The sequence below is a fragment of the Agelaius phoeniceus genome, chromosome 9 (genome assembly GCF_051311805.1).
Source record: "Agelaius phoeniceus isolate bAgePho1 chromosome 9, bAgePho1.hap1, whole genome shotgun sequence".
NCBI lineage: Eukaryota > Metazoa > Chordata > Aves > Passeriformes > Icteridae > Agelaius > Agelaius phoeniceus.
The window spans coordinates 20,400,585-20,426,798 of NC_135273.1; the positions used below are offsets into that span (position 1 = coordinate 20,400,585).

A 26,214-nucleotide genomic window follows, 5' to 3' on the forward strand; every position below is an offset into this window, starting at 1 on the left:
CTGCTGCCTGAGAGTTATAATGTGATGCAGTGTGATGCAGCATCTAAGCTATTTCCATCCCCTGCTGCCCTGATCGTCTGCCTCCCTGACTATGAGGATATAGGAGATTTGCTCCTGATTAACTGAGTGTAATTCTTGGCCAAATCCACTCCAGAAACAGCTTCTTTTTATCATTAGTGACTCCTGTAAAAGATCCAGCATGGAGGGAAATTTCCTTGCTTTTGATGAGTGACTTGAGGATGAGGCAACACAGAACTGTCACATGAAGTGAGTAATGGGCAAAAGTGAAGGAAGAAAAAAAAGACGCTTTTTGTGAAGTCAGTAGATTTTTAGCAGCCTGTTCCTTGTTTTTATGCTGAAGGTGTCTTTGCAAGTGCTATTCAGCAGACTCGGCCAGAAGTGAGCTCATTCCTAAAGGTGACCTTCATGTTTCATGCTGTAGAACACCACGAATTCATTGCTCCAAAATCAGAATATAAGAAATGCCCATTAGACTGAGCAGAGAAGCAGCACCAGGAAAGCGTAAAAAAAGCATTTTCAAGACTGAATAGCTTCAAAGACCCAATTGCTTTCTTAGATTTAATAGTGTTTAAAGCTTGTGGCCTTGAACCCTAATTCATATGAAGGACCAGCAAGTTGAAAATGCTAAAAACCCCTATGGGATAGGATTGTTCACGGTAATACCATAATGATTAACCCTCTGGAAAGCATCCTAGGCAATTGAGGGAAAATATAGCTCAAGGTCAAGGAGACACTCGATGGCAAAGTTCTCTGGTGGCAATACCCACGATGGCAAGATAGAGGGCTGAAAATTGGGAGCACCCTGGAGAGGGCTGTGCCACCTGTAGGTTTTCTGGGGGAGATCTGGAAGCTGCTTAACATAGAGTTTTCTGGGTCCCATTTACCTGGGTTCAAATCTGAGGAGAGCTGACCTCGGGAAGCTGCAAGCTGCTAATCGAGGAGGCAGCGGTGGGGGGGATAAAGTCCAGATTCCTTCCAAGAAGTCTAATCTCTGGCAAATGTACGCGCACACGCCGTTGCCTTTCCCAGCTGTTGCTGGGGGCTTTGCAATAGGACGCAGCCCCAGCTCCTTGCCGTGCTGCAGCCTCTGTGCCTTGGGAAGAGGAGGAAAAGGCAACTGGGGAAGGACATTGCAGGAGAGGAGAGGAGCGGAGCGGCGGCCGGCCCCGCCGCTGGGCAGAAGGGGCGGGGAGGCGGAGGCTGGCACTGCGAGCAGCGCGTACCTGGAGCACGGGGGCGGGGTGAGGAGAGGGCTCAGGGCTGTGCCCCAGCGCTTGTGCTCCCCTCCGAATGTGCCAGAGAAATTCGGGGACGTGTTCTGTTCCCTTATTTCTCTCCTCCCTTCTTCCCCTTTCTGAAGAGAAGAATCAATGAGAAGAGATGGGGAGAGGAATAGGAAAGTGAAATTCTAAGATGCCGCGGGGAACTTTGATCCCTCTCCTCACATCCCTTTCCCTGCGTAGCAATGGATAAGGCACCCCGCTCCCTCCGGTGCGGAGCGGCTAGCGTGGGAAAGCACACCCTGGCAGCTGAACGAGAATGTGATGCTTGAAGACACTTTGTATACGAGGGATGGAAATCTCCAAAATACTCGGGCTCCTGGTAGAGCTCTCAAGTCTGCTATCCTGTCTCAGATGTGTGGAGGTAAGAAAAGGTTGTTTTTCTATCTGTTTGTAAGAAGTCACATGGCTCTTTAATATCCTCCCTGTAAGTGGATCTTGTTATTACTTGAAAATGTTTCTAGAGCATTTAGGCAGTTGTGGTCTCTGGGAAGGACTGGGGGCTTGGGGAGAGATTTGTTTCATTGTGCATATAAATCCAGAAAAAGAAATAAACCGGGAAAGCAGAATACACAAGGGCTTGCAGATGCTTTGGCTTGGGTTTCCAGTGTTTCTCATGCACTGCAGTGACCCTGGCAGGAAAGATCCTTTATTTCTGTTCTTTGCTGATTGTCTCTCTTGCTTGTGGACAGATGATTTATAGCTGCACAGACCTGGGACAATGCCTGCAGCATAGGCTGTTTGCACTGAATTTAATTGGTGGCGATGGTCAGCGTTGGAGTATTTTAGAAGCTGCTACAGAAACTGGCAGCAACTGATTTTTCATTAGAAGGGAAGCTTATTACTTGGACTGAAGTACTTTTGTTTGTGGTCCAAGAAGAGCAGGTTCAGTCTCTCGTATTTATATCACTGGCAGGCTTACGTGTGTGTGCAGGTGTGCACTAAAAGCTAGGGATTGAGGGACCTGGATTGTGGTGCAGTCACAGAAGTACAGCTTAGCTCACTTTCTACTCTCTGCAAAGAGCTTTGAGATCATCAGGTAAGTCCTTCAGTGTTGTTGGTCTGGAAACCATATGTAGGCTTGCAACAGCCTGATACATGCAAACAGATGAATTTTTTGCCTGAAAAGAGTTTATCTGTGCATCCCTTTGTGCATACAAACCTGAGATCTGATCTGCTACTACTGAACCATGTCAGGAATTCATCTTCCATATGCAGTATCCCATTCTGACTTCTGGGAAGTGATGCTGGAGCGTGGCCATGGTTGTCAGCACCTTCTGGATCATATTCATAAGGTTGATTTGAAAATTATATCTGACATGAATAGGTGTTGTTCTTGTCAGATTTCTGTGGGAATTACCTCTGCTTATTCCAGAAGTGGATTTGGTTTAATTCCAAATATAACTTTTCCTATTTTCCAGGAAGAGGTGAAGCTGAGAGAGGCAAAATTACTACATTTTGAAGAAAACCACAACCATTACCAATAGCTAGTATCCTTTAGCTATCCTTTAGCTGCACATCTCTGCTCTATGAATTACAACTCTTTCTTCCTATAAAAGTATTAGAAATGTTCATTTAGAAACTAATTAAACTACAAGGAGCTAGCAGAAGCATGTATAGTTTCTTCTTTTCACTCTGAGTCTGTGAAGGTCTTGCACTTGCTTGCACACTATGTAGTGATGTTGAGTGGAGATCCCTATCTCTCAGCCTATAGTCACATAGCAACCACAAAAAAACCTGCCCATAAGAGGAAATGCAGTTGTGGGGTCAGACAGGACACTAGAATTCTGAGGACTTTGTTTCATATTTTTTGGTTTTAACTATTTAACCCCATTTAGATAATAACAGCATAGGCCATATCATATTTTCAAGTATTAAAAACAAAATCCTCAAAAGGCCTTGGATTTTCTTCCTTTGATGTTTCCTACTTTATACATGGATGTTTATTACCATTTTTACAGGAATCCTGTGGGCATCATCTTCTCACTCAAGTAAATAAATATCTGCTACTATAGCTGTAGATGACTTGCCCTATAAACAGTGAGAGGATTAGTAGTTACTATTTTTCTTACTGATAATAATGATTTTCTTCTAGATTTCCTTTCCATAGGCATATCATTCAGACTTCCAACTCTGTTGAAAAAAAACAAGCAGAGCCCAGTAATGTAGTGCTTAGATCAAGGGTAAATCTCTGCAGGCCAGTAATTATTCATTTTGTTGTTAGTGGACAGAGCTATGGTTGTATTTGAAGAGGAGCAACAGGGAGACCAGGGAAGAGGCTGGTTACTAGGGTGTGTTTGCCCAAAGCTGAGCTGCTTTTAGGACATGCCCATGTTTATTTCATTGGATAATCATCTCTCTGCTTTTGTTCTGTTTCTTTTCCCAGGCTTTCCTGGGATCCAAGCCCAACCAAAACCATTTGCAGAGTGCAGGTAAGAACAAGAAGTTATTAATTCAGTCATTGGGCAGACTCTTTCCTGCAGTGGTGATCTGAGACCATAGGCACGATGAACCACTGCTACCTGGCCTTCTTCCTTTCTTTTCATCACTTCTTCAATCTTTTCTCTTGTCCCAATGCCTGTTCATCTCCTTCACCAACATGGCCAGACTACTTCTGTTCCTTCATGTCGAATGCTTTTGCAGCTCCCTGCTCCTCCTACACGTTCTTTTCTTTAATCTCTTTCTTTGCCTTGGTCTTTTTTACATGCTTACTTTTCCTCTGCTCTAACAACTACTGAATTCTCAGACACCCTCTCAGACACCATCCCAGTTGATGCCACACATATGATTTGTTTTCCAGGCACTGACTTCCAACTGCTTCTCATTTTTGTACCTTGCATTTAACCTTCAGCTGTCACTTACCCCCTCTGGGCCTGGCAGTGGCTAGAAAGCAAATGACAGGATGCAACATTACTTTGTACCCTTGCTCTTACCCCCAGGTGCAGAAGGGTTTTCTGAAAGTGTTGGCTTCTTTCTGTTTGCTTAGTGAGTAGAGCTGTAAATGTCCCTTTCTCAGTCTACTCTTCCCATGTTATGGACTCTATAAAGCCCACAAAACCTGGGTGTTTTTTTCCCACTTTGTTATTTCAGTGCCATGAATGGAGAGTTTTCTCCTTTTTTAAGGATCATAATAAATTAATTATTGGGTATTTTTACACAGGATATTTCACATGGGCACTGAAACATTGGCACCTGCACTTCCCACAAAATAAATTTGAATATATTAGCCAAGTCCAGATGAGCAAGGTGATCTGCTCATGTGTATAGGGAAACTACATGCTATGAAATACATTTCCCACCTTCCTGCTTTGTGCAGTTCTGCTCCGAAGTGAATACATGTATTGCATGTACAGTAATGGGAACCAGTTCAACTTGTCATGTTTGGGCCCTAAGTTAACACTCTTCAAAGGTCTGTCTGGGCAGTTCATTGCTTCAGATCAGTTTGTGATTTAGACAGTGAGTACTATGAATATTCTTTGAGCAGCACCTTGGAGAGTGATAGAGTTTGAATCAAGCAAGCAGCAGCTGAGACTGCAAACACCAGGGGTATTTCTCCTAACCAGCTGGTGTCTCCCATGTTGTCTGAGCTTCAGTGTGTGATGGTGATGGTAACCCTCCCTTCCTGTGCCCAGCTCCCAGCGTGTGTCCTGTGGGACCTCTTGGCTACTACAATGGCTCACTGGCGGTCACCGAGGCCGGGGCAGAGTGTCTCAACTGGGCAGAGTTCCCTGACTATGTCCAGCAGTACCCAGACCGTGGCCTGGGGGACCACAACTTCTGCAGGAACCCAGACGGGGGAGCGACACCCTGGTGCTTCTACAGGCTTGTGTCAGGAGCCATCGGCTGGGCCAACTGTGACTGTAACCAAGGTAAGGGCTCTGCTGCCTCAGGGCTCAAGCCAGCAGTGTGTGCTGCATAGACTTGCAAGTGGCAGGTGGAACACCCTGTGGAAAAAGCACAGTACAAAGGCTATTCTGAACTGTTGAAATAATTAATACTAGAGGCTAGCCTGTGTGGGAGAAAAACGTCTGTACATCGTAGGGGGTGGATTTAAGCTGCTGTAGCTGTAATGCCTTGTATAGATGTTTTATTCTTATACAAAGAGACTTCTTTTTTTCTACTGCTAACTTATGCCACTTTGAAAACAGTTTCAGTTATGTAGAAAACAACCCACTTCTTCTCCTTTAGGGTCCATATCAGAGCATTCCTCACGTAAGTGTAGCAGTTCAAATATAAACTACTTCTTCAATATAAAATCTTTAGTGACAAGGCAGGTCATAGGCTCGTGTTAAACTTCCTCAGTGCTGGCAGAAGGACTGAGCTCTCTCAATGCATTGGCTGCTGTGCAGCATTCTTGAAAATGTCCTGTTTTCTGACCTTCCTTGCTTTTCCTGCATTTTGCAGAACAGTTGAAACACCAGTTTAATAAATGAATTGACAGTCTTTTCCCTTGCCAGTGGATGTTCTTTCAAAGATGTCTTCATTAAAGAGAAGAATATAAGTGTAGTGGTGCTGTGTTCCTGTACTGAGGTGCTGCAGACAAGTGTGTCCTTTGGAAGTACTAAAACTGAGTGAGGAAATGTGCCTTCTAAACAGTGGTAAAATTTTTGGTGGGGTGGGAATTGAAAGGGTATTTACACTGGCACTTCCTTTTCTTAGAGAAATTAAAGAGGATTCATCTGCTGTTACTAAACATCTCACTGTAGCAACACTGTCATGCAGGTGAAGTGGTTGATGGAAAGAGATCAGTGGAGTGTCAGAAGTAATTAGATAGATTTTCACACACCCCTTCAAGATAGCATGTAAAATCATCCCCATTCACAGAAGGAGAATCCAGGAGCTTTTGCAGAAGCCAAATTTCCTGCTGGTATTACCATGGATTTGAAAAGACCATAACACCAACCATCCTCCCAATCAGCCATTGCTGGGACTGGGAAGGTGCCCCACCCCACACTCTTTCATGCACATCACTTCAGTGCCAGCACAGGTAAAACAGGGATGAAAGAAGTCAAGTGCAGTTCAGCTCAGCTACATGCAAATCCAAGACTTGCTGGTCTGAAACTTCTATCAGCAGATAGCAGCTGGTTTTTGGTTGTTTTTTTTTCTCTTTGGAAGGTGCTGTGCGGTTGGCTGAAGACAGTAGTGTGGAGCTGTACTTCAATGGACTCTGGGGTACCATCTGTGCTGACCACTGGACTGACTGGGATGCCAGTGTTGTCTGCAGGCAACTAGGTCTCAGGTGGGAACCTCAGTCTAATTGTGAGAGGTACATGCTTGTGTGGCTTCTGAAAGAGCAGCCTCTGTGGTTACAGTCCCTCTGGCTGGCAGAAAGGAGTTTGTTTTGTGGTCTAATTTTCCACTTACCAGAGTCCTTTTTTACTGTTTTCTTTCTGTGGCTACCCCCAACCCAATCATCATTTGCAAGAAGTTTTTGAAACAATAGTCTCTGCTTCATGCTCCAGGCTGTGAAAAGTGAGCTATGAGATCACTTTCCCTTTTTATGATCATCAGCTGGAGTTACTATAGTGATCTAACAGAAATTTTAGGAGTATGAATGCTCTTTGGGTGTCTGGGATTTGGACATTCAAACTTCTAAACAGCAAGGAGATAAGGTCCACAGAGAGGGAAGGTGATTCAGACAGTTTGGTGTTTGAGCCTGTTGATGGGTTTGTTCATTGCTCTCAAATGAGAGTGCCATTTCTGACTACACCAACTCCTCTGCAGTAGGTGGGCACATAAAGGGGTTGGGAAGTGCTGTGTGCTTGATTGTGCTTTCTCATTAGATGGTAAATGGTCACCCCTTTATGCACTTCCAATTAACTGGGCACACCAGGATGTGAAATGCCACAACTGGCCTGGAGAGTCACAACAACAGCAGGAACTTGTAAGTCAAGCCATGCTGTGGCATTTCATTGCTCTGTTGCATCCTCTGTACCAGTGAGATCGGCACAGCTGGCAAGAAGAGTCATTCTGGACCATGGCCTGTTCCCCTGCACCTGCAGTCAGCAAACTGCCATGGAGATGAGGAAGCCCTGCTGCAGTGTGGCTATCAGGAAGCTCTGTCAGGAGTTTGTAACCAGGGGAGTGCCGTGGTAACTTGTGTTCCTCCAGAAGGTAAATCTCCAGGGAAAGATCTCAATTGCCCAAAGATGGCTGGTGCTTATGACCACATCCCCTTTTTATCAAGCCAGGTTTTTGTCTACAGGCAGAAAACTCCTGGTCACCACAGCAGCCAATTAAAGAGACAGCACTATCCCACTCTGGGGGCTGCAATCATGGGTACTTGCTGGGGGTCTAGAGGGGAGGATGTGGTAAGAGAGCATCAGGAGAGCTCCTCTGGCTAGAGAATGGTTCTACACCCTAAACTGCTGGATGTGCTTTGTCTCTGTCTTGTTCTGTTGTGCTCTCTTTCCATTCCTTGAAGCACAGGTGTAGGTGCCCCACTTCGTATAGTTGGGGGGAAGGAGAGCTTTGAAGGGCGAGTGGAGGTTTACCATGATGGCAAGTGGGGAACCATCTGTGATGATCAGTGGGACGACCAGGATGCTGAAGTAGTCTGTAGACAGCTGGGACTCAGGTAATTTCCTTGCTGAATGTCATGGAGTAGTAATAGAAGTAGGCAGAATGAAGAACATGAGAGCATGTCCATTCACTATACTACCAGCCCTTCCTATAGGAGATACACAGAAACCTTGGGAAACATAATTCTGGATTGATGGGATGATAAAGGGATTTTGTACCCCATTCTTCTCAATTTTATGGGTTTGTGCTGTGTAAAAAAAAAAGGTACATTCCTGTCTCAGGATTGTGTTTACCCCTGTTCAACATTTTTGCATAAATCCTAATACAAATCTTATTGGCCTCAATGACAACTTGTCATGGTGATTTCCATATGTGAACTGCAGTTTCTTACTTGGTTAAGTTTAAACACCTCTAGTTTCACTGGCTGCCCTTATCCTCTTCAGACAGGAAAGCAAGAGAGACCACCTCATTCTTCTGTGTGCAATTCAATGCTCAACATGGGAGCTGTTGTATACGGACCATTCTTGAAAATCACTTCAGTACAGGATTATTTAAAATAGATTCTTCAAATTTGAGATCCCTCAATCTTTAGGAGTTTTGCCTGTTATGAGATTGTAACTGAGACTGATGGTACATCATTGTCTGCAGAAGTCTGAACTGTTCGTGTTGTAGTAACATTTTTGTTATTTGCTGGAAGGGCTCATTGCAAACTTTCCAATAACATATTTCTATTAACAGTTGGCAACTCCACTGTATCAAAAATACAGATGATCTATGGGAGGACAGTGACCTAGCATAGGAGAGTCCCTGTGCAAGGCAGAATCTGAGGACACAGGACTGTGGCCTTCCTTACTGAGCATACATATCTGTAATGTTTACAGTGGGACCCCAAAAGCCTTGTCATGGGCTCACTACGGGCAGGGATCTGGCCCAATCCTGCTGGATGAAGTGCAGTGCTCAGGGAATGAACTCTCCCTTGATCAGTGCAAGAAGAGTGACTGGGGACAGCAAAACTGTGACCACATTGAAGACGCTGGGGTCTCCTGTGACCCTTTCACAGGTACAGATGTACAGCTCTGCCAGTCAGATGCGGTCGGTCTCACCCCCCATTACTTGACTTGCTCAGCAGGTAACCCCCTTATCCTGGTTCAGGATCCTGCACAGCTTCCATATATAGCTCCCACAAGGGCTGCTGGATGCGGAGGCAGAGAGTAGATCAGAGGCAGACTCAGTGGTGTTCCCACGGTTTTGCTCAGGTAGTGTGGAAAGACTGAAGTGAATCCTCCCCTGACAGATGGGTATATTTGGAACCAATGAACGTTTGTATTTTGAGTATCCACAGACATCTGTCTCTTTTGTTTCTTTCACTCATGGGTGGTACAGAGACCTAGCATGGTGCACAGGCTGTTTCTTTTCTCCCCTGCTGAGTGCTGCCCTTTCCTTCTCCCACCCCCTGCAGAGGGCACGGTCCGGCTGGCCGGCGGCCGCAGCCCCAGCGAAGGCAGGGTGGAAGTTTACTACAATGGAGACTGGGGCACAGTGTGCGATGATGGCTGGACAGACCTTGCTGCCCAAGTGGTCTGCAGGCAGCTGGGCTTCAGGTAGGACTGAGAGTGTGTAGTGTCTGTGCTTCCTAATTTCCAGGATTAGATTCCATCACCATTGACTGGGATAGGCCGGATCTTAATCCTTCAATGGTGTTTTTGTTAGAAGGCTTATTTCCATTATACAATTTATTAAGGAAAGATTACTAGGTATCCACATCCTTTCCAAGGGGCAAAAATAAATCTATTATCTCTTGCCTCAGCCTGTTTTGAAAGCAGATAACAGACTTAATACTGTCCTTATGAACCCCTCAGCAAAATCAGAGAATTTTCTTTAATGCTCCTTAAATTTGCAGGTGTCACTTCTACTTTATCAGTAAAAGGATATTACCTATCTGCTCCAAATGTATCACCTTCAGTAGCTGAACAAAGACCATCAGGGCAAAAAAGAGTAGCAATAGGGATTTTCAGCCCATTGCTGAGCTGTCATCCCTTCAAATAGGAGTTGGGAAAGATTTAAAATCAGGATACTCTTGCCTTTGAGCTAGTAAAATGGGGTTATGTGGCTTTTTTTAACATGATTAGGGTCTCCTTCTAAACTTTCAACTTCATAGATGAAAAAAGGACTAAATTCTTCCATTTGAGTTCAGCTACATACTATGTTTGTCATCTCTTTTAGTGCCTAAGTTTGCAGCCTTCTGCAGTTCAATTCCAGGTAGCTGTTTCCTATAAAAAGAAATAGAATTACTTAAATGTTGACATTTTTGATGCCTCCTCTGCCAGCCCCTCCTCAAATTGATGTACCTGCCATGACTGCAAAGCAGCCTCTGCTGGCCCTCTGTGCCTTTGAATGTACCTTTGACCAAACACTAGAAAATTGACTGGTCTGGGGAGGCCTCCCTGAAAACTGAAGCTGGCAAGACATGAGGGTGCTTGGTTGCCATCCTGTGTGGCCACTGAGTTGTTTAGGTCAGAAGGCCACCGGTACCATAGTTAAGCAGGGGAGTTTCTCTTTGGATCTGAGCTTGGGTCCTTCTGTGGCATTTAGAGTTTCAATGTTAATTTTTTCAATGACAATTTTCTGTTTCCTTCCTCTAGTGGTCCTGCTGCCCTGGCCTCTGAAGGAGAGTATGGTGCTGGCCAAGGCTTCATCTTACTGGATGATGTGGCATGTGTGGGGACAGAGCTGACTCTCCTGGACTGTCCCCACAGCAACTGGGGGCAGCATGACTGCTCCCATGCTGAGGATCTGGGAGTCCGCTGTTCCCCAGAAAGCAACACGGTCATGGATGGCAGCCTGGGTAACTCACCTTGCTCTTGCCCAGAACAGTGGGAAAATTTCACTTTCTGGTCTGTTCCCTTGTAAGCTCTGGCAGATGTGGGAGTTTTCCCTGTGCTGTTTCAATAAGGGGTCTGCTTTTTGAGGAGGAATGAGCCCTGGCTGAATTGGGGCAGAGCCACAAATCTGTGGCTCCACCAGACCTACTATCAGACCAGCAGATAAATGGAAACTGGAGAGAGTTGCATTGGCAGTCTCTGAAACAAACCTCAGGGGCTGAGGGACAGTGGCTGCCTTAGTGTGCCATTGCTCAAGGGAACACTTTTACTAGACCTTTTAGGAAACTTAGGTGTGGTTACATTAGTGCCACACCTAGCAAAGACAGGAGGATTTCAGATGCAAGGGGTTGTTGTTTGCACTCCCTTTTGTGGATGGCACAAATTGTGACAGTATTTCAAGTTAGCATAATTTCCTCATTTATATAATGCCTGATACTCTCCCCTTTCCTTACTACAGGAGACTTTCCAGTTTGTTAGACATTTGTTTGGCATCCAAATTTTTGTTTTTCCTGGATATAGAACTCTTCTCTTGCTTAGAATCATGTAATAGTTTTACAATTCAATTGATTTTTTTTTCCCCAGGTATGTTTAAGCTTGTCTAACTCTTGCCTTAGGATTAATAACTTTCTTTCTGTTCTTATTCTCCTCTTTACCCAGCTTTCAGAGTATGATCCACTGATGATTTCCAGTATGTATTAAATAAATTAGTATGTATATAGTGTTCTGATTCAGCACAGAGGTAAAATGTCTTCATATAGACACACTTCTTTATTTTCTTTATTTTTTTTCTCCCTTTTTTTCCTTTTAGTTTTAAGCTTACTGATGTCTGGGATTCATCTTTTTCTGTAGAACGCAAGTTTTGGACAGCTGACCCCTCTGGTTATTTTGCTTGCAGCAGCTCATGTGTTTTCTGCTTCAGGGCCTCCTGTGCGGCTGGTGGATGGAGAAAGCACCAAGGAGGGCCGGGTTGAGGTCCTGCTGAACGGGCAGTGGGGCAGTGTCTGTGACGATGACTGGACAGACAGAGATGCTGCAGTGGTTTGCAGGCAGCTGGGATTCAGGTAAGAGCTGTGGTACAGGCATCTTACAGACAGAAACAGCTCTCAGGAGCACTTCTGGACTTGTTTCTGGGGGCTTAGTTTTAGTTTTGGCACACCCAGATATGCTTGAGGGAGTAGGTTGCTCTTCTCACTCTACTACTGTCGGTGTGTGGAGTGACACATAAATATTACTCCACTTAAAATGCACTGGTGACTCAGGTTCACTAGGCTCCTGCTCACTGCAGATTAGCCACCTTCTCTCTAATTGCAGTGGGACAGCAAAAGCCAGGGCAATGGCTTATTTTGGTGAAGGCCATGGGCCCATCCATCTGGACAACATAGAATGCAGTGGCATGGAGGACAGCCTGGGCCAATGTGCCACGCCTGACACCAGGATTCACAGCTGCTGGCACAGTGAGGATGCTGGGGTGATCTGTGACTATGTGGAAGAAAAGGTCCAAGATTTCAAGAGAACAGGTGACATTCCCATTTCTTCTGTGCAGGAATCTGGAGTTCTGGTTGTAGGATCTCTGCATGTTTTTGTGGTTTTTCCCTGTCATTCTTGTCTTTGGCTGAAACCTCACCTACAAAATAAGCATGTCCTGTCCTGCACCTCCTATGTTTTTTTTGTTTTCAGTGTATCTTCTTAGCAGCACAGAGTGTTCCAAATTAGACTGAGGAGCTCCACCCATGTCAGGCCTTTGAGCCTGCACAATTTCCCCACAGCCGAGTCACCATACTCTTCCTTAGAACAGCAATCATAAGCAATCTTTGGGATTTAGAATACTGAGGAGGTGTAAGTATAGGTCCCACTCTTGGCATGAGACTATAGAGACTTCAGGTAAGCACCTCTGGTGAAATTAAGGAAACCTATGGGATCAAATATTCTATGAATTCCATATGCACAACACAACACAGTCCACAGTCCATTAATCCACAACCTTGAGGATTAATGCCCTCATTAATCCATTAATAAATACCATTAATGCTGAATGGTATTTGGCTCTGTGACAGCAATGCTGATACTCTAAGGTGAAGGTCCCTATCCAACTGCTGAAACTTTGCCATGCAGGTCCAGAGTCTGAAGTGTGTGGGATGCGCCTGCTTCACCGTCGCAAGAAAAGGATCATAGGTGGAAACAAGTCTCTGAGGTACTACCCTGTAAATGCTGAGTCAGACTGGTTCCAGCTTTCCTTCAGGCTCTGGAAATAGCCTGGGAGATGCTTGACTACATTAATGCATTTTCACTGGTGATTTTTGAACTTGGTTTGAACCAGTATCTAGGAAAGAATGCAAGCCAGCTGAGCCCAGATGAGACAGAGTGGATGGGAAAAGAGGAAAATGGCTCCCATGTGTGTGAGACTGCTTATTCCTGTTTCTCCTTCAGAGGCAGTTGGCCATGGCAGGCCTCACTGCGGCTGAAGGGTTTTCGTCGAGATACTCGTCTGCTGTGTGGAGCAACGCTGATCAGCAGCTGCTGGGTGGTGACTGCAGCCCACTGCTTCAAAAGGTGTGTTTGGGAGTGGGGAGCCCCAAGGGATACTCAGTGATGAACAAGATAACCTCATACAAGTTTATCCTCCTAGCCCAGTGGAACTACATGAGCAAAGTTTCTAAAGTAAGACCTTCAAGTTATGATGTGTGTGATCTTGGAGTGCTTATGGGGATAACTCAATATAGACTTGCTTTTTCCTTCACTGCTTACAGCTGGCCTCTTAACTGTGAGACTTTACAGCATAAAGGGAACCAGCATTTTGACATTTAAAGTGCTTTAAGGAACTGTGAATAGGTCAGTTCGCAAGTCTGTTGCAACTATAATAATCATTTTTATAGAAGCAAAAGTCCTGTGCCTGGTAGATAGTGATTTGAGACACCAAATCTACAGCAGCTGGCATGATCATATCTGCTAAAGAGGTCCAACATTCCTGCAGCTGGAACTGTTTTACCACTGTGGTATGAGGAGGTGGTTCAGTCTCATAGCAACTGAGGCTTGTGTGAGTCTGCTTTCCTCTTAGCAGGACTATTGAGATCTTGAGTCTGAATTTCTCCAGGTTTGGTGTTGATGTGCGGCGCTACCTCCTGCGTGTGGGCGATTACCACACGGGTGTGAAGGATGAGTTTGAGAGGGAGCTGCCCGTGGAGCGGATTGTCCTGCACAGGAACTACTGGGCTGGCAGCAATGACAATGACATAGCCCTGGTCCGGATGCGGGGCAGAGAAGGGCACTGTCTCTCCTTCAATCACCACGTTCTGCCCGTCTGCCTGCCTGACAGGAGAGAGAGGTCTGACATCAACAGGCAAGCCTGCATCATCTCTGGCTGGGGAGACACAGGTGAGTGGTGGGGCTTTGAGAGGCAAGAGGGATGAGGAAGTCTGCCTTCAGAAGCCTACATGGGCCATTAATTTATGTCAATTCAAGGCTATGTTCTTGCTGCTCCCATTGTCTGTGCCAGTGCATGGTGCTAAGGAATAGGAAGATGAGTGAGGTTTTGTGCTATTGTGTTTTCATCTGATTTTGAGGCTTATTGAGTCTGCTCAATATTGGTGAAAGCTTTGGTATCCACAGCATCCCTCTGAAGCTGTGGGAGAGACCAATGCTGCCATCTGGCCACAGTCCTCTCTTTCTTCCCATTTCTACACATGTATTTGCCCACAGTAGGCCCCTAAGGGAGCAGCCTGTGCAGAGCTGCTATACCAAGCCTGTGAGAGGCCCCCATGTTTCATTAACCTGCCTTCTTCATGGTACTGTCATAGTGAAGTGAGGGCTTAGAGGTAGAAGGAGCCCTCAGTGAGAAATCTTTCTTGGACTACCTTGCTTAATCTGCCTGTGTATTTCTGCAAGGACAGATGGACTCTGAGTCTGGTTTCTGCCCTGGGTTCAAGACAGTCTGGACCTGTCCTCTTTGAGCATATTACTGTGAAGCTTCCTAGGTAAAAGGGAGCATGGAGGCCTTTCTGGGGCTGCTATGACTGGAGAAAAGCCATATGTTTAGAAAGATTTCCTGCCAAAAGCCCCAGGAGCTCATCTGTTGATTTTGGACTTGCCCGTCCTTCTCAGCTGTTTCCCTAGCTATTACCGCAGCTTTTTAACTGCAAGTACGTATTTGCCTTTAGAGTTCAGTTGTGCCAGTTGCACGTGTCACTTCAGGATATTTGGGGTGGATCAAGGAGCAACTTAGCCATGTAACTTACCTTAAGCTGTACTGGAGCTTAGTGGCTAGAATCCTTCCCACGCACCAAACCCAGCTTTCTCAATGGGGAGCAGTTACCTACTACCTTGTGAACTTACATAAACCTTGGGCACAGAAAGGTCATGCTCTAATATAGCACATTACCTTATGTTCTCAGCAACCCTGGGCTAATAAAGAGATGTGATCAAATAGACTCAAGTCTGGCCAAAGATGAAGGGAATTCCCTTTGAATAATATTTGAATACCTCTGAAACATCTTCTAAAACTTCTCTGAGGATTGAGCACTTAACAGCTACGACTGCATTTATTTTCTTGAGAAAACACTGTCCTTGCTTTACTGAAGAGGAAATTGAGGTTTGGAGAGGTGAGATAAATTGAACAAAGTTCAAGTTACTTGTTGACAGAATCAGGAGTAAGACTCATCCTTTGATCTAACCTTTTTCTAAAATCCTCTTCCCCACATCTTTGATCTTACAGCTCTTTTTTTGTGGTCTGGCTTGGCATCACTGTTTTCAGAAGTTCTCGTGGTTTCAGAGATGCTGAACTCAGCCTATTTTTGTGCGGCAGACTTGACATGAAATGTAGAAGTGTCTGGTTTTGTAGGGAGCACTGTTGCACCAGGTCACTGCTGTTGCCTGTATGTGAATCAGTCTGGCTCGTCTGTTTTATTCCAGGGAAGTCCTATTCCAGAACCCTGCTGCAGGGGGTGGTGCCCCTTCTCCCACGGGAAGACTGTGAGGCCCGTTACGGGCGGAAGTTCACCAACCGCATGATTTGTGCTGGGAACCTCTCTGAAGACAAACGGGTGGACAGCTGTCAGGGTGACAGTGGAGGGCCACTCATGTGTCAGAGGTCAAATGGACGCTGGATCATCTTGGGCATCACTTCCTGGGGGTATGGCTGTGGTCGGAAGGATTCGCCCGGTGTGTACACAAAGGTCAGCAAATTCGTACCCTGGATCAAGAAAGTGACCAAGCTAAAATGAAAATGACTGAGCTCTTGGAATTTCAGCACATGGTCCTTTTGCTCTGCAGCAGCAGAAGGCTGTGGCTTCTGGTCTGTGACTGATGGAGATTTATTTTGACATTGGACACTGGCAAAAGATTTTAATGTAGAACTGGAAGGAAAACAGTTGTGACTGATTCTTTAAAGTCTTTGGTTTCACTTTTGTCTGTAATCTGTAAGCAGAGAAAGCAGGTGCACAGTGGTAACAATGATCAGTATACATTGCTCTAAATATCTGAATCCTTTAATGCAATCACACTTATTCCTTTGCCCTGGCACACAGAAATGGTAGAAGTAGAGAGATACCTATTGCTGCAAATCTATTCATGGTTGTATGTTTGGACAGTTGAAACATGCTGCAAGGAGAGGCGAGATGCTTGGAAGACAGCACCACATGTTGGCATAGTGGAAATCTTCAGATTTTTTTTCATAACAGCTCTCTTCAGTTCCAGGAATCAGAAGATTTGACCTGAGTTGAGGAACAGGGCAACAGCTGGGTTTTTTAGCTTCCCTGATATGTCTCTAGGGGGAACCTTTTCTCTTCTGAATAGTAGGTCTGCTCCCATAGGATCCCTTTCAAGTGTCTGCCTAGGCTAAGAGATGCTTGTCCCTCCTGCTGTAATCCTTTGTCACACATTTCCAGCTGCCAGATGCTGTGGTTTTATTGCTGCAGTTTTGCTATAGTAGTTTGTGTGTGTGGTTGGGCTTTTTTTTGTTTCCCCTAAGTAGCATCTTCTAGAATCAGTTGTCGGTGTGAGAGGCAGTAGCTTTCTTGCCTTCATGATTACTATGAAGAACTTAAGACTGACCTCAAGTGGCTGAATAGACATATAATTTTTCTTAAATCCAAATGTAATGTTAATCTCAAACATTCAGGCATTGAATCATGATTTAACAGCACTGTGGGGACTTCCTACATCGTCCCCTATTCATCATAGTTATTAGCTGCCCTTTGTTTGTGCTGCTAGTCTCTAGTATTTCTGTGTTCACTGTTTTCCATGAAACATGGAATTACTCCTGGGGTATAGATACACCTCAAGCAAATTACTCACTCCTTGTGAAAAACAGTAAGTGTGCTGCAAAGCAGCTTCCCACTTTGAAGTGTGTTCTATTCTTGAAACCTCTGGGTCATGCTTCCTTTTTTCTCTTCTCTGCACTCTGTCTTTTCATTCCTCTCAGTGGGAGTAAACTGGATTAACTTGAGGTTATGCAAGCACTATCATCAAGATGTAGTTCTCAGCCCGAACAGATACAATGCTGAGAGAAAGCAGAGGTTATTGAATATTACAATTTCTTCCTTCTGTCTCATCCAAACAAATGAACAGAGTTCCCTCTTATGCCTTAAGCACTTTTTAAAGTTAATATATTATTCTTGAGTAATAAAAAAAAATAAGTAGACAAAAGGGCTAAGTGCCTTAATAGCTGTGCAGTGCAGCCTCTTCTCACTGTGTACAGATAAGGCAGAGAGGAGACAGGTCTGTACAGGAAGAGGAGCAAAAAGCTTTGATGTATAACCAAGGGCTCGAATGTGGAGGATTAATATAGGATGGGACACATGGAACTTGTGCCAGATGTGCATGTTTTGGGTAGGCAGTAACTGGGTCAAGCACTGACCTTCTGTCTGGAAGGTTTGCACTCAGGGCATTGAGGTGTTCAGTATCTGGGTATTACCAATACAAGAACAGAAGGCAGAGCACAGTCTGTGTATTAGCAATGTCATATTACAGGGCATGTAGTGACAGAATCCCAGAAATTGCCCTGGGTTCAAGAAGTACTTATTGCCTAAAGTTTTAATTTTTCTTCTACAAATTAGCTTAATGTAGAGGTGCTGACCTGACTAGGTGGCTGATTTTTGTGTGTGAAGGCTAAACTAAACTGTTTCATTTACTTTTTCCAGATAGGATAGTTGGACTACCAGTGTTGCAATGGGCTGTTCTAAAATCCTGCTTGCAAACTTTATTTTAATGAAGAATTGTCAGAATCTTTAAAACATGCAATGTCAGGACCCCTACGACCTGGCCTTTGAGACAAACCTGATCTGTTTGTGCCTCTTCTTGAGGTGCTGAATGTCTTCAGCACAGCTTTGTGCTGATAACCCTGTTTAAAATGCCAGACTTGGTTCCTTGGCAGCACTGTGCTTGGCTCCACGTGGGCTGTGTTGTCCTATGGCTCCTGGCAGAGTCTCTAAAATGCAAGCTGCACACTGCTCCTTATCTCCCAGGCATTAAAATGCCAAGAGGACCAAGGGCAATTATTCACAGACCTTTCATCTTGTGGGGGATTAAATGCCAAGTTCTGTACTGGCAGGAGTAGTACCTGTCTGGGAAACATGGAGGGATTTGACTTTTACCTTCAGCTTCCCCTGAGCCAGCATGATACAGCAGCTTAAAGGGAGTTTCTGTGCCTTGGGTGCTGTCACATCTCTAGTTTAACCTGGTTTGATCTTTCAGTTTATACCCACAACCCGAACAGGCATAGAAACACCCAAAGGATGACACTGTGAGGTTATTTCCCTAAGCTTACTTAGCAAGTGGCCATTCAGGAGTTAGCATAAATTACCATGTAACACAAGTGAGATGTGGGCCTAGCATTGTCTTCTGCAATTCCCATGTTCTAGTTAAAAATATTTCTTTCTCCTAGATCTTGTCACTATGAAAGCTGTGAGAATCCTTGTAATTAACACCCTTTGAGTCCTGCATGAGCCAGGAGGAGGGAAGGAAGTATCCAATCTCCTTTGCCTGCTTTTATACCTTACTTGTGCTGTAGGCAAGCCTGTCAGTACTCTCCTACACTGACCTGGCCTCTTTCAGGATACAGCTGTTGCTCTTCACTCTTTAACCTGGGACTGTGGTCCAAACCAAATTCATGTGCTTTGCCACTGAGGCTTACTGGAACTGCCTGGTTGGATGAACAGCACTCAGTCACCCTAGGACTGTATTTTGTAATGTTGGATAGCAGCAGATGTTTCAAAGGATAGTATGTGTGAGTTGTGCTGAACAAGTTTTAACAGCCTTTCCTTCTGGGGAATTTTGTTCTTGACCCATTTAAATTAATTACTTGCATTACTATTATCATCATTAAAAATGGAAGTACAAATACTTGATCCTCTAGGTGCTGTACAAACACTGTGCACTATTCTTTTGTCATTCTTTTTTTTTTCCTAAAGTGTAAGAGTTTATATCTCTAACTTTTAAAAACTATTTAATGTAACCACCCTTCATCTTCCATATAAATGTTTAAATGTTTTGGTTTTAATCTAACTAAGCTCTCAATCCCAGTATTTTCTGGTAATGAAAACCATTATAATTTAATTCTCCATAGCACATAATTTCTTTTTATGGTTCCTGAATTAATTGCCTTTTGTTTTCATTAAGTACCATCTGTCCTTGTGTTCTCAGCCATGAGAGGAAATAAGGGGCCTGGCTTTATATTTTCTGTCATGCATTATTCTAGAGTTAGTTCCTTTTCTAAGACTGTGGCTTCTCTGTCTCTCTTCAATCCAAACTGTCTAGGTGTCTGATAACATGCTGACTGTCTCTGTGTGTCTTCTCTTTCTGATGGATCTTTAAACTTTGGTAAACAACTGAATGCAGTTTGCCAGGGGAGGCTGTATCCCCTGCTGATTATTTGAGTACAGTTTTCTCTAGCAGGCAATTCTGTAAGTGATTTCAGTGCTGTGTCTGTATACTGGAGCTAGTTTAAACTTGCTAGTGTGGTCTTGGTGGCAGCCTTGCTTCAAGGGGATGAAAACCCACTGAGGTTAGCTCCCCATGTGTCTCAGTAGGTGCAGCAGTCCCACCGAGCTCACAGAAATTGCTGTAGGTCTGTCTGGGGAGCTCTGGGCAGGGACACCAGGTCTGTGCAGACCTTTCCCTGTGTTGACATAGATGGAGGGCTGAGACATTCCACCTTCATAGCATTAGTACTTTGGATAAGGCTCATGCATGTGCACTGGTTCCAGGAGCTGAGAGCTCACTCAGTGTTGCTGGTGGCTGCACTGTGCCACATGGATGCTCTGAGAGAACTTTGCATGGCTGAGTGGCACATTGTGGTTGTGTGAGAAAGGGAACATCACTGTGGCTAGGAGCATTGGCAGGAGTAGAAACATGGCTATGGTAAGGATCTAAGGAGCAGCTCTTGGTGCTGCTCCTATGCTTCTTTGAGAGAATACTGCAATCCTCCAAAGGCTGCCCCAGTGCTCCAAAGGCTGTCCCAGTACTGGGGTCTTCCTGACCTGCAGTGCCTGCAGTGGTAATATCTCAAACCTGTTCACACTTTGGCTACCTGAAGCTGGATTAAAGATTTATCACTTTCTTGTGGCTGAAAACTGTTGTGATGATTTCCATGAATTATGGTCTAAGCTATAATTAATCAGGCAGCTGTTTATTAACCTGGACTGGATGTCAATTATCCTTGTAATCTCTGTAAACCTGTAGCAGAAAATAACAGATCCGTTTCTCTAAGGACTGGAGGCATTGGTGAGGAACAAGCCAAGTGGGCATTTGCTATCTCAAGGTAACAGAGGTAGATCTGCCTTTTGTCTGTCTTCCTTTCTTTCTGAAGCCTGTATCCGGAAGTCTTTTCACTCCAAAAAAGCTGCAGTGATTCACTGACCACCTGAAAAGAGGTTTTGATGTGTATATTCAGCAATCAGATGAAAACTTTGGAGAGATGAAACTACACTGTGGCATTTAACACTATCCTGATAGACTCATGGGGGGTTTCTTACAGTTAGAGAGAACAGAATCACCTCTGGTGGTAACCAAGTTGGGACTACTCCTTGTAGAACAAGGCACTGTGACCTGGACTAATGAACATGTCCTGGGCTGCGTTTTCCCTTGTTTGGGAAAATATTTAATTTTCCTCATCAGAAACTTGTTTGTGCAGTAGCCTGCTATTAAATCCTTTTCTACTAAGGGCTGAGTACCTCTGAAATCAGTCAAGTGCCAAAGCTGTTATGTCCCCTGGATCACCACCAATGGCTCACCAGGTATGCTAATAAATGGATTATACTGTGACTGTGTGGGGCTCTGTCTTATTTTTAATAAAGGAATCTGTTCCAAGGGCAGATTTTAGGGTTTTTTTCAGCACTGAGTTAATTAAATTTTTTTATTAACATTATTTTTTACAAGTCTGCCAAACATCATTTTGTATTAAAGCACTTGACCACTGCCTTCCTATGGTGAAAAGGCTGGGGATGAGTGTATGGCATGAGCTTACTTGTTTCAGATGGGCTACTCTTAAGATATCTTTGGATTTTGAAACTGAAATATGAATTAGGAGAAAGCTGAGCTTTACTTCATGTTGTTTTCTAACTAGGACAGCTACCATATTCATTGGGAGAGAGGAAGAAGGGCATTCAGGTATCACCGTTGATGTAAAAAATTCTTTCTTGGGTACAGTTTCCTCTTTCAGTGGAGGGAGACAGGATACTGCTCAAATTGCCTTGGTTTGCTGGGCTGAGTCCTGTGCTGCTCTTAAACTGGCCTGTTTAGAATGGGTTCCTGGCATTGGTAGGGATTTCTATGGAATTCTGTTCATGTGCAAAAGGGAAAAGAGGAAGCAGAGCCAGCAAAATATGGATGGTCCAGCTGGAGTAATTTATGTTTAAAAAAACCTTTGGATTTAAGATGTGCTGATGGAGGACAGGTGTAGGACAGACAAATTCAAACAAATTGGTGAAACCCCAGTGCACCACTTGATCTTCTCCTCCCTGCTTTTCAAATCTCACACATTCTGCCAGAAATAAAAGGCACTGTTCTCTTTGCAGATTTTCAAAACTAGCCTGTCACCTGAAAGGAAGAACCAACTTCTTTGGATCAGCTTTACTAATGAGAAGCTGTGTCGCTCTGTCAGCTAAGCACAAGGCCTTGTTTCTCCTATCCCTTTATATCTGCAGTGGCTTTCATCCACACATCAGGGCAGCTGAGGCTGAGATGGGAACAGGGGGAACTCACTGCTGTTCAGTTGCTGCCCAACAGAAGAAACAAGGTGGCAGGAACTGCAGAAGTGTATACTCTTCTGTCACTTGCTTCTTGGAAACAGGACAGAACCACTTCAAACAACAACAAAACCCTGTTCTTTGCAATTTAACTAATCTGCTCTGTGCAAACCAGAGCTGTAGGAGAAGAACATGTGCTTCTAAAGGTTAGTTCCTTGCTCTTTTTCCCCCTCCCCACTCGCACGTAGAAGCTTGCTGCAGGTAAAGTAGGATTATAACCTCTGATTGTGGGAATCTAAAACCAAACATACCAAAGGAAAACTCCTTTGCTTAAGGTTTACTATTTTGTTATCTCTTGCAAGACTAAGAAGCAGATTCTGTTATTCAGCACAATTATACTGAAGTCTCAACAGAAAGCCTTTTAACTCCCCACATGCTTAAGCCACAGCTGGGTTAATTAAGGCTTGAGAAATCTTTACTTTCCTGCAAGGCTTGTCTTCAAGTTACATGGGTTTAACAAATTGGTTAAACTGATGCAACTTTGTGGATGAAACTTAGGGATGATGCTCTATTTTAATCAGATGCCTCTGTTTAGATTAGTCAGGAGTGACCACACACAAGATTCCTGAAGAAATAAGCAAAGAGCATGCCACTAAACTCCTACTGCTATTACATTTAACCATCCTAAATAAATACAGTTTGCTAAATTTAACACTAAAGGTGATGACAGAATTACACAAATCTAGTTACCTTCCCCCAAGAAGATATGTGAAATAATTATATTGGGGAATGCATTAAAATTTTGGATAGGAAATTTTATAGGATCTTGTCACAGCACTTGGCAGGAACATGGCTGAAAATGAAGATCTGACTAAAATAGCTGGTAGCCTTTGAGGCAGTGCACAAAACAGCCACTGTCAGTACCTGCTAAGGGTTGGTAACCTGCCTAGAGAAGAGAGATAAAAATAGAAGCAGCAGATTTAATCTGAGAATCTCTAAGTCGCATAAAGGAGGATCCTGTTGAAAAAGCTTGCCACCTGAATACACCAGGGATATGAGATCTGCAGGTAGAATAGGTGAACACTCTTTACCAATAAGCATTCAGAGAATTTTAAGGCTTGACTGATTTTACAGAGTACTGTGCAATAAATCCTACTTGCTCAAGTCAATAGGTCTAGGGAATTTTTTTCCCCCCTCACTTATTACAGAAAAAGAAAAGTGACTGAGGTGTTGTCTCTGTATCTAGCAGTCCAGGTAGTTTTCAGTCATCATGACATAATATCATGGCATCATATCTTTTTTAGTGTCTCCTCTTTCTTATACAAAAAAGGCCAGTTAAATATATGGAACTGGAACAGCATGGACCTTAGCCACACCCATGGGCACAAAACTTGTCAGGTGTGTTTTCTTAAACGAAGCGTTGCTGCGTGGTTGTAGCAACCACACTATTTGTAAGAGAGAAGCTTATCTCTTCTCTCTTCTAAGCTTAAATTGTCTTAGATTGACAATTTAATTGATGATTGAACTTCCCATTGGGATCTGATGAGAGGTAGCATGATTTCAGTTTTTAAAATAAAACCCCTCACATCCCTAACGCCATGGTTAGATTATTTTTCTAGGGAAAGGCTGTAGAGAATACATACCATTTTACTGTCTATAATATTGTACACAGTTGTTCTTGCATTTTAGAATCACCTTTTCTTGGCAATCTTTCATCCCTATGCTTAAGTACTAATGTGCCTGTTCATATTTTGAAAGACTTTACTGCTAAGAAGCAGCTATAGTGCAAATTTTGCTATGGTGAGTTTCATCTGAAGGAGCGGGTTCCATAGCATGGGGAAGGCTTCTGCTCCTGAAGATATGAGGAGCACATAAATACAGCAGAGCGTTACTCACTTAGCCAAGATGTGCTTGCATGCATTGCAGAGCAGTGCATGTGGCCTTGACATGAACAAATGGGCTTCCTATATTCCCCAACAGTTATCCTTCACTTACCAGCTGACTGTACCCTCAAAAACAAATTACAGAAACCTTTCTTCTGCAGCAAAGGCATGTTAAGGGTCAGCTACTGCAGCACTTGTTATTTTTAATTACCAGTTTTGATTTCTAAAATTGTAGATTGCTAGAGAAGGAGTGTCACATTTATCAATTTTCCTTGATAATTTTTTGGTGAACTGAAAATAAGCCAAGGAACTATGGTTTGCCTGCATCAAAAGAGTAATCTTGGAGTACTTTCAATGGTATAACATTGCTAGTTAGGGTAATACACTCTCTAGACAAACTGAGTTATCAATTGCTGAGTTTCCATAATGGATGTATCTAACCTGCTCTCTGGACAAAGGAGAGAGCTATTTTACTGCTTTCACAATCTTTTCACACTGGCTAAGGAAACATCCAAATGTGATACTGACAGAAAAAAGAGGACTTGCAGTGTAATAGTTGTTTTCTTTCCCCTCTGCAAAATGGAGAACATTTCAGTTCCCTTTAGCTTGGTGCTTCTATCTGTGAATGTATAGTGCATATTAGACCCTGCCAGACTGTCAGCTTTGGTAATGGCAGAAGTGTGAAAACTAAAACAAATGCTCCTGCAGGTTAGTGTGAAAGGAAGAGGGAAATATATTTGTATCCTGTGAAATACAAGATGCCAGACAACATATGCTCAGTAATCCTTGCAGGCAATATTATCTGTAAATGCCACCTTCTCTTTCTGAAGAGTAGCAGTTATGTTGCTACATGAGGTCTTAGCCATAATTGTTGTCTCCTGCTGTATAACAGTAATTTTAGCAGCTGTTGCACAGTGTTTCCCTACTGACTCTATTTTCCATGTGTGTATGTATGTATGTACCAGTCACTTATCTCACAAATGGTGAATTTAGTTTTGAATAAGGCTTTACTCAGGCACATGTTCATATTCTCCGTGATCCCAGAGACAGCACCTTGGACAACATCAGTTTAAAGTCTTCTGTGACAAGGATTAGTCAAAGATTGGAAAATGCTTAATCCAAATGGGGGAAGTTTAGATTGCAATACCTCAGAGCAGCTTTGCTTTCAGCTTCCTGGTATGCATTGTCTGGAAAAGCTCTGTGCATTCTGTACAGCCATTTGCCTAGTTAGAAGCAGAGCAAGGAGCAATGAGCTGTGTGCTGTCCCTTCTTTTGTGCTAAAACAGTTTTTTGCTCCATCTGTTGTACAGACCTAATGTTTTGAAATAAATAATGGTGGCTGGTTGTTATGTCTGTGGAGATGTTTAATATCTGTTATTAATTATTATTAGTTATTAATTAAGTGATCAGTATAGCATGAAACAGTGATCATCTAGGAGGAACAGGAACTTTTGGCAGTTTGCCATTGTGCCATAGTTCTAGAGCACAAAAATCTATTACTCTGCACATCCAATATATTACTTAGACACAAAGCCATATGTGTGCTTTAAGAATTTGCCTTTGCTCGTCATTTCTGAGTGCATTATCACATGCAAAGAGACAATGAAACCTTTGTTGAGTCAGAATGGAGCTGAACAGCTGGGTCCCACTGCACTTGCAGTGAAAATCTCTACAGTGCTGTATTTTGTTATTGAGTATTAGATTCAAGCCATAGCAAGGATGTGTTTTACTTTCCATGCAATCAGAAATAAAGAACATGCTGGATATGACTTGCAGTGTAGCACATGACTCACCAGTGAAAAGCAGACACTTCTGAGGTGCAATGCAGACTCATTGACTTTTAGTCCCCAGCGAGAGCTTAAGACAGGAAACAAATGTAAATGTTGCAATTCTGCTTTAGGGTAGGCGTGTGTACTCATATGTGTCTCTCTCATATGGAATGCTGCATTCTGAAAATTGTCTGCATTGGAGGCAGAGGAATTCTCAACAGCAATTTCCTTTTTCTGAAATTGGAAAAGAAAAAAAGTACATCCCTGCAAGGAAGGAAGCATCTTACTGGCAACCTTGTCATTTCTGCAGGATTTCTTACTGAATTTCTTTCTTCCTAGCAGAACACTGCTGAAATTAGTCAGATGTTACATGTCAGATATTATTTTTCACAGTCTCTAGTTTTTGTCTGTTGGAAGATCCACAAGAGGAAATACATGCCTGTCTCATGAAATAAGTTGGCTGGGGAAAAAAAATGGAAGAGTGTTTATAAACTTGTGTGCCTTTCCAAGCCATGAGGACAAGGAGAAGTGAAGCACTCACACCTGCACTCCCTCATGTTGGCCAGGGCAGCAACACACCCAGGCCTGCTCTGCATGAGACAGCAGACACATTTTTACAGGGTCTTGAAATGCACTTTAAGATGAAAGTCCAAATGTTCACTCTGCTTTGCTTGTCTCAT

At 43.6% G+C, this 26,214-nt stretch overlaps 1 protein-coding gene across 2 annotated transcripts; it reads left to right on the plus strand.

Moving 5' to 3' along the window:
- Positions 1 to 25,534, plus strand: LOC129123157 (neurotrypsin-like). Of its 2 annotated transcripts, XM_077183216.1 has the most exons (16): positions 1 to 267; positions 1,485 to 1,665; positions 3,688 to 3,733; positions 4,934 to 5,170; positions 6,417 to 6,540; positions 7,240 to 7,415; positions 7,731 to 7,878; positions 8,705 to 8,883; positions 9,283 to 9,424; positions 10,466 to 10,668; positions 11,625 to 11,766; positions 12,017 to 12,222; positions 12,818 to 12,896; positions 13,133 to 13,255; positions 13,797 to 14,077; positions 15,611 to 25,534. In XM_077183216.1, exons 2-16 carry the CDS (start codon positions 1,594 to 1,596, stop codon positions 15,919 to 15,921), a joined length of 2,469 nt encoding a protein of 822 aa, XP_077039331.1. In that variant the 5' UTR covers positions 1 to 267; positions 1,485 to 1,593; the 3' UTR covers positions 15,922 to 25,534. The 2 variants fall into 2 exon arrangements, with proteins under 2 accessions (XP_077039331.1, XP_054493386.2); XM_054637411.2 differs by lacking the exon at positions 1 to 267 and having other exon boundaries at positions 316 to 1,665.
- The last annotated feature ends 680 nt before the right edge of the window (positions 25,535 to 26,214 follow it).